Here is a 15058-nt window from a genome sequence, read left to right on the forward strand (position 1 = left end):
GTAAGCCCAAAGTATAAATATTCTTCATAAAACTACGTGAACATCAGTGGTTAATGGAACAACTTGTCGTATATTTATCATTTTTGACAGCTTTTTATCATATGTTCCCTGTAGGTGTATTGCCTACATTTTCAAGTTTTATAAAACAGTGTTTATACAGATTGTTTCAAACGTAATTCTATACTACAATATGTTTCGATTTTTATTCAACGTCAATGAATCTTCCTTAATTCAATTATATAATAATCTTTAAATATATTCTCCTGAATAATATCGGTATAGTTTTAAACAAATGCGTATCGTTTGACAACGTAACAAACATGCCATCTCAATTCAGATCCTCTTCAAAACGTGACGGACCTGAAGATCCTCCTCAACGACTGGAACAATGTGACGGTGTCGTGGGACACGGGCGGGTACCTCCACCCTTGGGACATCAGTATGACCACTGTCTGGAGGGCAGCGTCTGAGGAAGGGTATGACAAAACATGTCCACATACTGCAACATATATCAAAACACAATAACATGTATGTAAATATCTATTAATACTAATTCAGCATCTCTTATGCTCGTTTTTTGGTGAGCACAATTCTTATCTAAAATGTTATTTTTCTAAAGATCATGAAACCGAATGGGGTTTTTTACTGCCCCTTTTGGTATGGTACTGCTTGAGTTATACCATGCTGCAAATCTAGGATCACCCACAAGTTCAAATGCACAATAATAACGAATTAAAAAGTTTTAATGACTTGATTATTCTTTCTGTCGACAGGGGGGTCGATAAATTAAGCAATGGTACATGTATGTATTCAATTGGCAATGTATGTCTATGAAATACATTTGATGTAGTAGTGTGAATCATGTTTTATGTTGGCACATTTGAAACTGGTTTACACAAACATTTTGATTTTTCATTTAAAAATCCTTTTGTACTGTACTTTTTGCACTTGTAACTATGCCTAGTGAATTTGATTCCTATCTTTGACCTTATTTTCGAAATGTTGGTTTGTACATGGCACAACTTCAACGTGACAAATTTCTTCAACTGACAATATCAATATATTCGGCAATAACATTACTTTAACATTGTAATGTGCAGTGTGAATCAGGTTTTGGCAAATACATACATGTTTTACACAACAACAGCAATTTATAAAAAAACGTTTGATTTCTAGTTTTATCAATATGGTTTTGTAGATGGCACAACTGCAGCGTGAGCAATACGACATCGTGTTTCAACGCCTCCTACACCCCGACGGGAAATCTGACATTCAACATCACTGTGACGAACAAAAAGGTCAAGGACTCGTTGTCCATGCCCTTCACGGTTGACCCAGAGGATTATGGTAGGACATAAGGTTATATCAGGATTCGTGCAGGATTCTATTCTCGATTATCCTACGGGATCACAGGAAACTATAAGTGGCATACTGATATTGTAGGGTATTTACCTGTGATAAGGATACTACTATTACATGTCTACATTACAGTAAGATTCCATCCTCGATTATCAAAGGTAATAAATATATCTCCATACTATTGTCACTGTATGACAAGCGGGATGACTTCAACTTTTCAGTAGTCAACTCCCCCTTTATGTCGACCATTTAACAAGTTTTGAGGTACAATAGAGCATGCTCTTTCCACAAAGATTTCAAACGACGTCATACAACTCTTGCTCAGAAGTTGTTTGATCAAGGTTATAATATCCAAAGCCTCAATTAAACTGTTTTTCTTAGCATTTCACTTCGCATAAGAATGCATCAAACGCTATTTCTAATCTTAAATTACTGAATGTTCTCGTAGTGCGACCAGCGCCTGTGATGGCCTTAGAACTTATCAGTGTCACCAGTCGTGACGTGACGTTGAAGTGGGGAAACAACACCAATAGAAGAAATCTGACCTTCACAGTCATCACAAGATCAGCTACATCCGTAAGTTCATGTTTATTATTCGATTCATAAATGGCATATATATCAGTACCCCAGGATGTGAGCGAATTTACCGAGCAACGCGAATTATCAACAATTTGACGGTAAATAATAGCGTCAGTACCAGGCTAACCAGTGAATCAAAACAGGCAGGTCCATGGACGCCATCGAGGTACGATGACACGTGATCAGACAGACAACTGAGTCTGACCATCCGATCTCTAACGTTGTTGTTCAACGCCGCACTCAGCAATATTCCAGCTATATGACGGCGGTCTGTAAGTATTCGAGTTTGGACCAGACAATTCAGTAATTGACATCATGAGCATCGATTAAGCAATTGGGATACGATGACCTGCATCAACCAATTCCAAGTCAGCAAGCCTGACCACCCGATCCCGTTAGTTGCCTTTTGCGATAAGTATAGCCGCCAGTTACGGCAAGCATGGGTTGGTGAAAACCAATTCTACACCGGGTCTTACGTAAATGATGGCCTCTTTTACCTTCATTCAGATGGGACCTAGCTTGTGTGTTGCTGTCCATCACGTGTTTCATGTCCTGTGTAGTCTGTATATGCTGTTGTTGGTGGGGGGGGCAATAGTAACAACCAGAGATGTTGCGGGGTTTTTTTTTATTGCAATGCTTAACTGTTAAATTGCCGTTACATGTATATATGCCTTACAATGTAATTCCCCAAGTATTTGAAATACAGGGTTTTTTTCTACTTTGTCAACCGATATTGTACAAGACATTGATTCATTCGTCATGTCAAGTAGATGCTGCAAACAACTATATATTATTGCCTTATCAACCTTCATTTATCACAGAATATGACAGTAACCACGTCGGAGAATCAAATCACGATCAGCGACCTGAGACCAAACACGAAGTACGACTTCTCTGTCTCGGCCATGTCCGCCACCGCTCGGCACGGGTACCCGGGTGAGCCGAGGACAGTTTCTAACTCCACTGGTGAAGATGGTAAGTTGATACTCGCAATGATAGTATTCGGAGAATGCCATTTAATATTCTGTGAGGGGCTATTTTTCATAGAGGCAGAATATTGTTTTGGGCACAACTTAAAGATATACATGTATATTATTTTCTTTAAAGCGGGAAACCGGACATTTATATATTTCACAATAAAAGCGACAAAACTTTTTCAATATTCATAAGAAATCTGTATTATGCGATTGCGGCTACACAAATTGCAATAAAAACAATGTCATAGCACATGTATTGTTCAGGGCAAATAACAACGTGTCAAATGTCCAATTAATTTCATACGTTTTCCGTAACTTTACAATTTTTCATTCGATCCTTTTCTCAAAACGGCCTCAATGAAAACTCGTTCTTTGGGAAAGTATATCACCTCAATCCTTTTGGATTAAAAATAAAAAATAAAAATAACATTCCAAAAAGGTACAGTGTTGAGGTATGTGTGTTGCGAATTACAAAATACAGAAAGTAGCAAAGCAATACATAATATAGATAGCAAACATACATACATATAAACAATAATTCACTCATGTATAAAGAAATAATGTAGTAACGTTTTAAGATTATTATGTATAAACGCAGCACCCGAGGCAGCACCCAACGTGACTGAAGGCAGCTTCCTCGCGCACGACTGCATCGACGGGAAGAGGAATATTTCTGTTTTTATAAAGGCACGTGCAAGTACTTTTATGCATAACCTTTCGAGTTATTCTATTCAAAGTATAAAATTTGCATACATGTACCCCTGGATTTTTTTTAATTCATTTGGGTGGCCCAGTAGCTAAAGCAATCGCTTGTTCATGCCGAGGGGTCAGTGTTCGATTCCCATCGTGGATACATTGCGAAAACCTTTGTTTAAACACTGATCACAGTCCCCGTGGATTATTTCAGGCACCGCCAAAGGAATCCCACAATGGAATTTTAACGAACTACAAGATAAGGCTGTTCACTAACACCATGGAAAAGGCCGTGGTTTTAACGAGCTACATGATGCCGCTTTGTAACAACACGGGCATGGTAATCGTCTGTCCAGCGACAACTACAACACTTTTACTTGACGACCTCAACTGCAACGTTGACTACGTCATCTCGATATCAGCATCTAACGCCGCCGGAACTTCCCCAACGTCTTCTCTGCGCATACCCAAACTCGGGGACGGTGTGTATTGGGGCCCTTATTTAACAAAACCTTCTTAATCAGGCAACCTCACACTCCACATGATTAGAGGGCAGGGGTGGCCCTGTCGTTTAAGGCCCTGCATTTAGTTGTGCAGAGTTGCGTCCCTTAGGCGTGCAAGGATCTTACGAAAGAAAGTTCGAATCTCAGATTGGCCCTGATTATGTTTCAAGGTGTTTTCAACACCATACGATGGTTGTCATCGAAGTGGTTAAAGTCTGACCTGCATCATGACGGGCTTCTCTCCATATCAAGCTTACACGCCGTGGCTTGACACCAATACTGTTCGAAACGGCGTCGAGTGAGTGAGTGAGTGAGTGAGTTGGGTTTAACGCCGCTTTTAACAGTATTCCAGTTATATCACGGCGTGTCAGCTTAATGTGGGAGGGAAGCCCGAAGTGATGCAAGTGTCAGATGTTTACCACTTTGATGAAACCAACGAGCACGGGTATGGTGTTGACAAACCTAGAAACATAATCGGGGCGAACCGGGATTCGAACCCACAATCAAAGGTTTCTGGCGTGCCCAAGGGACGCAACTCTGCGCAGCGAATCGCTGCGCCTTAGATGACTGGGCCAACCGTGCCCCCGAAACGGCGTTGAACCCAATTGACACAATCTTACGTTGTTAACATAAATTATCATAACTAACCGGAAGAAACAGTTAACCTTTCAAAGATCCAATGTTGTCTACGTAACTGGACAAACATGCGATGTATTCTTGTTACGTGTTGGGCGTTTCTTTATGGTTTATGTCCTGAATGTATCACGTTTCAAAAACAGATTCAGTAGCATTTTGATTAGTAACGTTAATTGCTGCTAACATTCAAATACGCTTCTTCAAACTGTTTTATTTATACTTTGACCACCAATGCAAATACAAATTTAGCTAACAATCTGATTCTCACAAAATTCCGATCGTTGGATCTTTTATTTCATACGAATGTAATGTGAAATTCACCTATTATGAATTCAGATAATTTGCATAAACTCAATATTCTTTGGAACTGATTATCACTGAAACACAAACATGATGAGTACTTATAACAAACAATAGAACGGTAAGTAAATACAGACAGTAGTGCACTTCCTGCTATAGTGCTAGGTGTGCCCCATTTTTTTCATCCATAGATAGATAGATAGATAGATAGATGGATGGATGGATGGGTGGATGGATAGATAGATAGATAGATAGCCTTGGTTGATGCATGTTACCGATCCCAGTTGCGGGAATCTAGGCTAGATAGATAGATAGATAGATAGATAGATAGATAGATAGACTTGGTTGATGCATGTTACCGATCCAAATTGCGGGAATCTAGGCTAGATAAATAGATAGATAGATAGACTTGGTTGATGCATGTTACCGATCCCAGTTGCGGGAATCTAGGCTCATCATATCAATCACTGGATTGTCTGGTCCAGACTCGACTATTATGTATGTATGTGTTTTGGGGGAGGGGGTGTGGAAGCAAAAACTGTACGCTCAAGCCTTGTAATTGTGTCTTCAGTCCAACCACCAACGGATGTGATCAGTGCTTGGAACGGTACCGAGGTGACTGTGTACTGGACATCCACATCGCCTGACCAACCTTACAACTGGACAGTATTCTGGTGTCAGTGGGGGTCAACAAATAAAACATGCCAGGTAAACAAAACTTTTAGGGGGAAATCGTAACCCCACTTATCCGGACATTACCATCACTGTGACATTGTCTGGATATACGAACTTTCGGATGAACGTATCATAAGCATGGAGTTATGTCCCTTTATATTTATACTTCCTGTGATGTTTAATAGTAAGGAAGGTGAGTGGTCTTCGGGTTTCACGGGTCTCGTGTAATTGGTTTCACTGATGGTGGAGAAGGATCTCTTGAGTTCACGGGTCTCGTGTAATGAGGTTTCACTGATGGTGGAGAAAGATCTCTTGATTTCACGGGTCTCGTGTAATGGGTTTCACTTATGGTGGAGAAGGATCTCTTGATTTCACGGGTCTCGTGCTATGGGTTTCACTTATGGTGGAAAAAGATCTCTTGATTTCACGGGTCCGGTGTAATTGGATTCACTTATGGTGGAGAGGTGTCTCTTGGTTTTTACGGGTCCGGTGTAATAGGTTTCACTTGTGGTGAAGAAGGATCTCTGGGTTTCACGGGTCTGGCGTAATGGGTTTCACTTATGGTGGAGAAGGATACGCTAACCTTTTCGCGAACACTTTGTATTATGATTCATAAAACACATCCTGTTGATATCGTCCGAATCATACTAGTCCGGACAGTATACTGACACCGAGCCTATCAGTCCTTGTTTTAGCCCCTTCCTGCCGAGCGCCAGACAGGGAATCAACAAGTACTATCTTTTAACGTCTTTTCTTATGGCACTACCGGGATCGAACCTCGGACCTTCCGCTCTCTGGGTGGACGCTTTACCACTAGACCACTGAGGCGGTCTTACGAGATTTGGAGAAACATGGAATAGTAATACCTAGATGATTCGCCATTTTCTAAAATCTAGTAACTGAATAATCTATCGTTTCTATCTTTTACAGAATGACATTCAATGGAAAACTGTCAATGGCACCCAGAGATCCGCACGCATCCCTATGAAAAGCAAAGATCGTGCACTCATTCGTTTTGGTGTATCCATGGAAACAGCGAAAGGAAGCTCTGGACTATCGATAAGTCGTTGTAATTACAATTATAGTGACGGTATGTATTGGATACATTATTGGAAATATTTTTTTTCTTTTTATGTTACATTTTTTAACGTTAATTCTCAGGACAAATACATAAAGCGTACCTTTCACGGATTAGTTATGGTTCCCTAGCAACTGACGCTGACGTATGAGACGATCATATTGTACATGTGTATCCTGTGATCCTTCAGTCCCGGCCAAGCCAGACAAGACAAGCTTTGATGTTGAAAGTAAGCCCGACCTCGCCCTCACAGTCAGTTGGAAGCTGGACAGATGCTCCGGACAGGGCTTCATCTCCGTCATCTCTATAGAACATTGCTCCGAGAACTCTGCGTGCGGTACGTGACGTCTTTAATGATAAGTACCTTGTTGTTAACGTCCATCAGTCGATGGAGGCAGTGGTTAAACTACATCGTTGGTAATCAAGATTACTTTCTAACTATTCAAAATTGAAATAGTGGAGCACTTTGAGTGGGCTTAAGTTGTATATCTGTCGGGGGCACAGGTGACCTTTAAGGCGCCGCGATTCGCTGTGCAGAGTTGCGTCCCTTGGGCACGCCAGAAAACTATGATTGTGGGTTCGAATCCCGGTTCGCCCCGATTATGTTTCTAGGTTGTCAACACCATACCCGTGCTCGTGGGTTTCACAAAAGTGATAAACGTCTGAGACCTGCATCACTTCGGGCTTTCCTCCCACATCAAACTGACACGCTTGCTATAACTGGAAAACTGTTAAAAACGGCGTAAAACCCAACTCACTCACTTACTGTTATGTTGAAGTACGATTTAAAAAAACCGGTTCGATTATCTGAGTTTCCGAGTTCATATAATTATGTTTCATGCATTCCAGGCAGTGTGAATATCTCCAGTGAGAAGGACAGCCATGTAATTGGGAATCTTAAAAAGGATTTCAACTACACAGTGAAGATGCGCCAGATATCTCACACGGGACGGGGTGGCCCTTACAGTGACCCCAAGTTCGGCGTCCCTATTGACTCACGTGAGATGTGCTCCACTATTCTGATTCTATCGCCCTCAGTCCATAACAAAACCCCATACACATTAAGCAACCCAAGTTTGATATACTGTCGACAGAACCATCTCTTTAATGTTATTTGAATCACGGAAGACCGGAAGACGAGGAACCCGGGTTATCTGTGTCCGGATTAACGAGGCTTTGCTAGAGATTGGTGACGTTTTGTGTTGGTTTCTGTGGGGGTAGCCTTGGGAATGGTGCGCTGTAACTAGCTAAAGTAAACTACGGTTATAACGAACTCAAAGAGACCACTAATTTTAATTCGTTATAACCGTAGTTCGTTATAAGCAAATGTACGGAATATATACAGCAAATAGACAGGACCAAAAACATAGTCCGTTATATCCGTCAGTTCGTTATAAGCGTGTTCGTTATAACCGTAGTTCACTGTAGCTATGGAGAGTTGCGTCACTCAGTGGTAACCGCTGAACGTGAGATCGAACCCAAGATAAGATACATACAATTGGTTTTTCAGTGCCAATATTTTTCAAAGGTGATTTACGGCCAACACATTAAATTGACGGATCGGTTTGATGACGTCAAAGTCTTTAGATATTGATCGTTGTAAAACTCCCTGTACATGGCAATAGATACTTGGCTCAGTCAGGTGTGTAAAGCCTGGTATCTGCTAAACATAGAGGTTATAACATACCATATCAGTATATTAATAAGCCGCCGCCATGAAACATCTGGGATATTGTTGATTGCGGCGTAAAACAACTGTAACAACAATGTTTTTTTAGGGTCACTTAAGAGACCTGCCCTCAGTCGTCTTCAGCTACGGTATATCAATAATTTTAATACTTATAATGTGAAATCTAAAAAACGGTCACGCATGTGCTTTGTAAACAGAATATACGAGTTTCAGTCGTCCCCTCAACGTTTTTTTCATATATACTTTCTATATATTCTTTCTATATTTCATGCCACAGGTCTGGCAGCTGGATTCATTATTCTCATCGTCTTCGCCTGCTTCCTGGGTCTAATCGTCTTCGTCTACATTAGTAGTCGCTGTTGCAGGTATGTGTATCGCCTTTCTTGCCTATTGGTGTCTAGTTTGTGCTGAGCATGCAGTTCGCAATTCGCTGAGCAGAGTTGCGTCCCTTTGGTAAACGTTCGTTCCGTCAGACAATTAGGCATTCGTGACCAACTCTTGTTATTCCGGGACAAGCCGAACAGCGTCTCGTGCCTCTCTCATGGCCATTTTTGCGACCGGGTTCCGTCTTAGCGCAAACGGGCATACCCAACATAATTGTCAACTCGTTGCGTAATGGCTCACAATATATTTCCCCACATATCATATATATTTCAGATGCAATTTATAGCATATCGGGACATGTGGAATTATACAGTATGATTGAACACATTTAACTGTGTCTTGAGTATATTTTTAGATGCAAGACATATGTAAAATCAAAAATTATTTCTGAAGGATTCTTTGACGAAGAACTTGAAATGATACGCGCATTCTGATTGGTTTGTCGTATTTTCGCAAATAACATTCATTGATAGGGGGACGAGTCTTCTTACAGGTTACGGAAAGGGGCGAGTGGTGACGAATGACAATTAGGGTCCATTCGGCATATTCCGCTACTTACATTATACCTTGGAGCATTCGTCGCTATTCGGCTTGTCCCGGAATAACACGAGTTGGTCACGAATGACCTTGGATAGCAATGGAGTCGTGATATTGCATGAATTCACTGCTAACCGTGTAACGCCAGATTCCAGCTTAACGGGTATTATTCTGAGCCCAACATTGACATTAGGAGTACACTTTGATGAATCTTACCGAGACAAGAGCGTCCACTAGCCTTGTTATCAAAGTCTTTTTTCTACCATTGCCACATCAAGCCCAGTTTCCTGCGCTAAATGTGATTGGGCTATCGCACATATCGATAGTCCAATCAAAGAACGTTTCACAAAATTACCATCCACGACTGGTACATATTTGTTTTTAGCGATGCCGGTCTTTATTGACACGAATTGTCTTTTTCATCTCGTAAACCACTCAACGATTGCCTATGATTTTGTGTCAGGGATGAAATCGCATCATCGCCTATGGTAGTCGTCATCTTTGTGAAACTATACGAGATAAGAACAGCGATCTGATTGGATATCCCGTTTTCATTACAAGGGGCACAACTTGTGATCTACGCGAGGTGGCGCAAGGGTCGAGCCAAGAAAAGTGGCCTTGATGTGGCAAGGGTAAAATCTAGGCTTTGATGCAGGCTAGTGGGCACGCTTGCCTCGGGAAGATAACTTTGATGTGAAGAAAACGACAAACGGAAACATGTGAACAGTTATAATAGGTCCTCGACTCTCTGCGCGTTCTATCGCCTAATAGTCACGTGGACGAAACTGGTTCCAATATGGATTCCTGTCAGTGCTGGCCGTGGTCTTACGGCGCTGAATCGTGGGTTCGAATCCTAGAATAATGCTAATTATGATTCTTGGTTGGTTGGTTGGTTGGTTGGTTGGTTGGTTGGTTGTTTAACGCCGCACTCAGCAATATTCCAGCCATATGACGGCGGTATGTGAATTATCGAGTCTGGACCAGACAATCCAGTGATTGATATGATGAGCCTCGATCCAAGCATTTGGGATCGATGACATGCATCAACCAAGTTAGCGAGCCTGACCACCCGATCCCGTTAGTCGCCTCTTACGACAAGCAAAGTCGCCTTTTACGACAAGCAAGGGTTGGTGACGACCTATTCTACCCCGGATCTTCACAAAACGTTTTGATTTGGACCAGATAATCCAGTGATTAATATCATGAGCATCTTGTCAGAATCACACCATGCTCGTGGGTTTCACCAATCTGAACATGTAGACACGAATCACTTTGGGCTTTCATCCCATACTGATAACATGGCGTGATATAACTATTACAATTCCCACTGAGAGTTATTTCCCCGATAGCCATGCAGACTATTGATGATTGTTTATGTTATTGCAGGTCTCTGTACAAGAAGTGGAAAGCGTCCGAGGACATCACAATGCCGGAACTCTGCGAGAGACACTATGTATGTTATGGCATAGAACACAAGGAACAGTTGATGAAAAATAGCTTATATATCATGTTAGAAACCTATGATCGTGGATTCGAATCCCGGTTCGCCCCGATTATGTTTGTAGGTTAGTCAGCACCGTGCCCGCGGCGCACCCAATCTCATTAAAATCAGATCTTAGTTTTCGCTACCTCTAAACAAAGATCTGAGGATGTCCCATTACGGGTCACGTCAGGACGACCTTTCGCGAACATTGACCGACCAATGAAATGACTGACATGACATCGACATTAGCCAATCAGAGGGCACCTATCTCGAGCTTTACGGCACTAGTTTCTGGCGACTACGCTTCGAAACATATTTTGACGTATTCTCGATTTAAAACTGACCAAAACAACATTCTGGAATGGCTCATAGATGGCCTAGAATGTATGAATATAATCATAAAACTTGTAACTGTCGTTCGGAATACCCCGTGTTAAATATTTCGAGGTTGCATGATTAGAAAACACATTCCGACTGTCACTTTCAGGAACTGGTAGGCGACGCTCTGATTGGTTGGATGAAAGGTCGTGCTGACGTGACCTGTAACGGGATGTCCTCTCAGATCTTTGTTTAGCGGTAGCGAGAACAAAGATCTGATTTTAATGAGATTGCGTCAGACCTTTCTCGCACATTTAGCTGACAAGCCGTGATATAACTGGAATACTGTTCAAAGCGGCGTTAAACCAATCTCGCTCATTCTTCATTCATTATAAAATTTAATAATAATTCCAGTATATTTCAACAACTTATGATATTTATAGTTTCTAACAGAAACACTTCCTCGACTGTCCAGTATTTCATATATCATGTCTTTATCACAGTTTTTCTTCTTGCGTCGCTTTAAATGAACATAACTTTGAACATGCCCTTCTTGAAATATCGGGGGCGGTCGGGTAGTCTTGTAGGTAAAGTGTTCGCTCGTCACGCTGAGGAGGCCCGGGTTCGATTCCCTACATGATTACAAAGTGTGAATCCCATTTCTGGTGATCCCCGCCGTGATATTGCTGGAATATTGCAAAGCGGCGTAAAACAATAATCACTCACTCACTCTTGAAGTATCGCAAGAACTGCTTCGAGTCTGAATCAATAACACATATATTGCTGAGCTTCGTATTGTAATATCGTGCTTGTTAGCAGCCAGCTTGAAATCACTTTTGCTTTACAGGTTTAATTTCCTAGGATAATAGTGAAGTTTTTTTTTCCAATATGATAAAAATTAACAATTCATTCAGTCGTATTGCATAGTTTAGGCAAGGATAGATAACTCCCCCTATAAAATCTGGTCAACATTGTTATTCATATAAAACAAGTCAAAAGCAAACAATATTTAGTTTTATTTGCCTTTAGCAACTAACGAATATACTTAGTCTAGAATAGACTCTAACAAACCAGAAACCTGTAACGTTACTAGGCAGACTTAAGGTCCAAAACACAACTATGATACCTGTATCAAAAATATCACTATCGATTAACCATTTCTTGTCTGTTTCGCTTTCCTTACTCGTGTGTAGGATGACGGTGCTACTACCAAAAACCCTCCATCTGCCCCAGAGAAAACAGTCTCAGCACCAAGACCCAAAGTATGTTACACAAAGGAACTTTTGGTTACACTGCATACAAATCAGTTTTACTGCTTTTTATAGTTTAGATAATAATATTTACCTGTTGTCACAAAATTGACAACAATTAAAAATCTTATATTAGAATGCGTTTTTAGCGAATGGTGACTTTTAATAAGAAGTTGTATCCGAATTCGCAAAACATTTTCCATGATACTTTTTTACCTGGATTAAGTAAATACATACTTTTGAAGGTTATCTAAAAAACAAAGTAGTTTTATTCGCGATGTTTCAACGTGATCTACATAACAAAGTAATTTGTCTCACGATGTACCAATGTCATCTACATCACAAAATAGTTTTTCTCACGATATATCAACGTAATCTACATTGCAAAGTAGTTTTTCTCACGATGTATCAACGTAATCTACATAACAAACTAGTTTTACTCGCGCTGTTCAACATCATCTACATAACAAAGTAGTTTTACTCGCGATGTTTCAACGTCATCTACATAACAGTGTAGTTTTACTCGCCATGTTCAACGTTATCTACATAACAAAGCAGTTTTACTCCCGATGTTCAACGTCATCTACATAACAAAGTAGTTTTACTCGCGATGTTCAACATCATCTACGTAACAAAGTAGTTTTACTCGCGATGTTCAACGTCATCTACATAACAGTATAGTTTTTCTCACGATGTTTCAACGTCATCTACATAACAGTGTAGTTTTCCTCGCCATGTTCAACGTTATCTACATAAGAAAGTAGTTTTTCTCACGATGTTTCAACGTCATCTACATAACAGTGTTGTTTTACTCGCGGTGTTCAACGTCATCTACATAACAAAGTAGTTTTACTCACGATGTTCAATGTCATCTACATAACAAAGCAGTTTTTCTCACGATGTTTCAACAACAGAATATAATACGAACATTATTTGAATAAGAGGTTATCGGGGTTGTGTTTTGTGATGGTAAATATCCTGTATTATATTACACACTTTGTATTTACTGTACCTCGCCAAGACTCGTGAATACAATGTCCAGTCCCAATGCAGGATATTTACCATCCCCAAACACATCTCTGTGTCTTTTTGTGGATTTTTCAAAATGAATGAAAGCGTAAGAATTAAAAAGATTATGAAAGTGTGAGTATAGGATTGCGATGTAGGCATCCAAGGAGGATGTTGTTGGGCCAAGACTTGTGTAAGTGCAGCAATGTTGAGTAATTTATTTGAAAAAAAAATGATTGGGAGTATACTGAGAGGCAATGAAAACGCAATCCAATTTTCAAACGTGAATTTTATTAACATAAGAACATTTCAAAGCTTGTATTAAGTATATTAGCAAATACTGATCACGATAGAGACATTCTGCTTAAAGCAGTGTCCAATATCATCAGTTCCAACCCCATTTACAGGAGAGAGATTGAACAGACCCTTAGTATCTGGTGTGTCCATCTTGAGCACGAACGCAAGCTTGCAAACGCCTTGGCATGGAATCACGTAAACGACGGATGAAATGAGACGGGTTTGCGTTCCAGTGATACTTCAATGCCTGAGTGAGCTCAGCAACATTGCGGGGCGGAATCTGCTGTCGTCTCACACGCCTACCAAGTTCGTCCCACAGGTGCTCAATTGGGTTCATGTCTGGTGACCTTGAGGGCCACTGCATGACCTCCACGTTGTTTCTCTGAAGAAAATTCCGTGTCAGGATGGCAGTATGGGGCCTAGCATTGTCATGCTGAAACACTAACCGGTTTCCACCATGCTGTCTTAAGAGAGGAAGAAGAACTGGATGTAGATCAGTAGCCACGTAACGTCGTGTCGTCAAGTTACCTTGAACAATAACAAGCTGTGATTTAAACACAGCATTTATGGCTCCCCAAACCATTACTCCTCCACCACCAAAGCGATCTCGTTCAATAACACAAGGTCGCACATAACGTTCACCTTGACGTCGGTACACACGGAGCCGTTCATCTGGGAAAGAGACGTTAAAGCGAGACTCATCAGAGAAAACAACATTCCTCCAACCGACGTTGCCCAGAAAACCAGCTGCTGGAGCCCATCGCTGTCGATGAAGTCCGTGATTATGCGTTGGTATTATGCGGTCGACTTGACCGTATCCCTGCTGCAGCAAGACGTCGACGCACAGTTCGACTGCTGATGGATCTTCCTCTGCTTCCAATACTGTTGTTAGCAGTCTGTACAGCTGTCTGAAATCGACGTCGGAGGTGTTGCATGACAATATAGCGATCCTGACGTCCTGTTGTCACCCGTTGAACACCTGGGCCTGGCCGATCCTCCACCCTGCCTGTGACTTGGTAGCGCCTTCTGAGACGACTGACAGTTGATGGATGGACATTAAAGTGTTGTGCAACGTCAGTCTTTGGAGTGCCAGCTCGCAGCATTCAAATGGCCTGGTGTCGCTGATCTTGGGTTAACCGTGGCATGGTGCATATGGACACCAGTTTCAAATCATGATGTGATTTTATAGGTGAGCAATGTGTACTGTTTGCATGCAATTCAAAATTCATGTCGTGCACGTGCATTTCGGACTGCAAGCTGAAGATGTGTTATGGCGTTTTATTCAGGATGG

General features: G+C 41.2%; 1 protein-coding gene across 2 annotated transcripts in view; it reads left to right on the forward strand.

Annotated features, from left to right (window-relative positions):
* LOC124126336 (leukemia inhibitory factor receptor-like) overlaps positions 1-15058 on the forward strand; it is a 46123-nt gene that overhangs the window by 28561 nt on the left and 2504 nt on the right. The window contains exons 9-21 of one of the 2 annotated variants that reach the window (XM_048399934.1): positions 338-476; positions 1199-1347; positions 1808-1935; positions 2760-2913; positions 3514-3602; positions 3823-4090; positions 5619-5755; positions 6653-6812; positions 6991-7137; positions 7650-7799; positions 8768-8855; positions 10798-10864; positions 12406-12474. In XM_048399934.1, coding sequence (XP_048255891.1) covers positions 338-476; positions 1199-1347; positions 1808-1935; positions 2760-2913; positions 3514-3602; positions 3823-4090; positions 5619-5755; positions 6653-6812; positions 6991-7137; positions 7650-7799; positions 8768-8855; positions 10798-10864; positions 12406-12474 — 1745 coding nt within the window. The remainder of the gene's footprint in view (positions 1-337; positions 477-1198; positions 1348-1807; positions 1936-2759; positions 2914-3513; positions 3603-3822; positions 4091-5618; positions 5756-6652; positions 6813-6990; positions 7138-7649; positions 7800-8767; positions 8856-10797; positions 10865-12405; positions 12475-15058) is intronic. The other variant, XM_048399936.1, reaches the window with a different exon arrangement.

The sequence above is a fragment of the Haliotis rufescens genome, unplaced genomic scaffold, assembly GCF_023055435.1.
Source record: "Haliotis rufescens isolate VD_foot unplaced genomic scaffold, xgHalRufe1.0.p SCAF_2, whole genome shotgun sequence".
Taxonomy (NCBI): domain Eukaryota; kingdom Metazoa; phylum Mollusca; class Gastropoda; order Lepetellida; family Haliotidae; genus Haliotis; species Haliotis rufescens.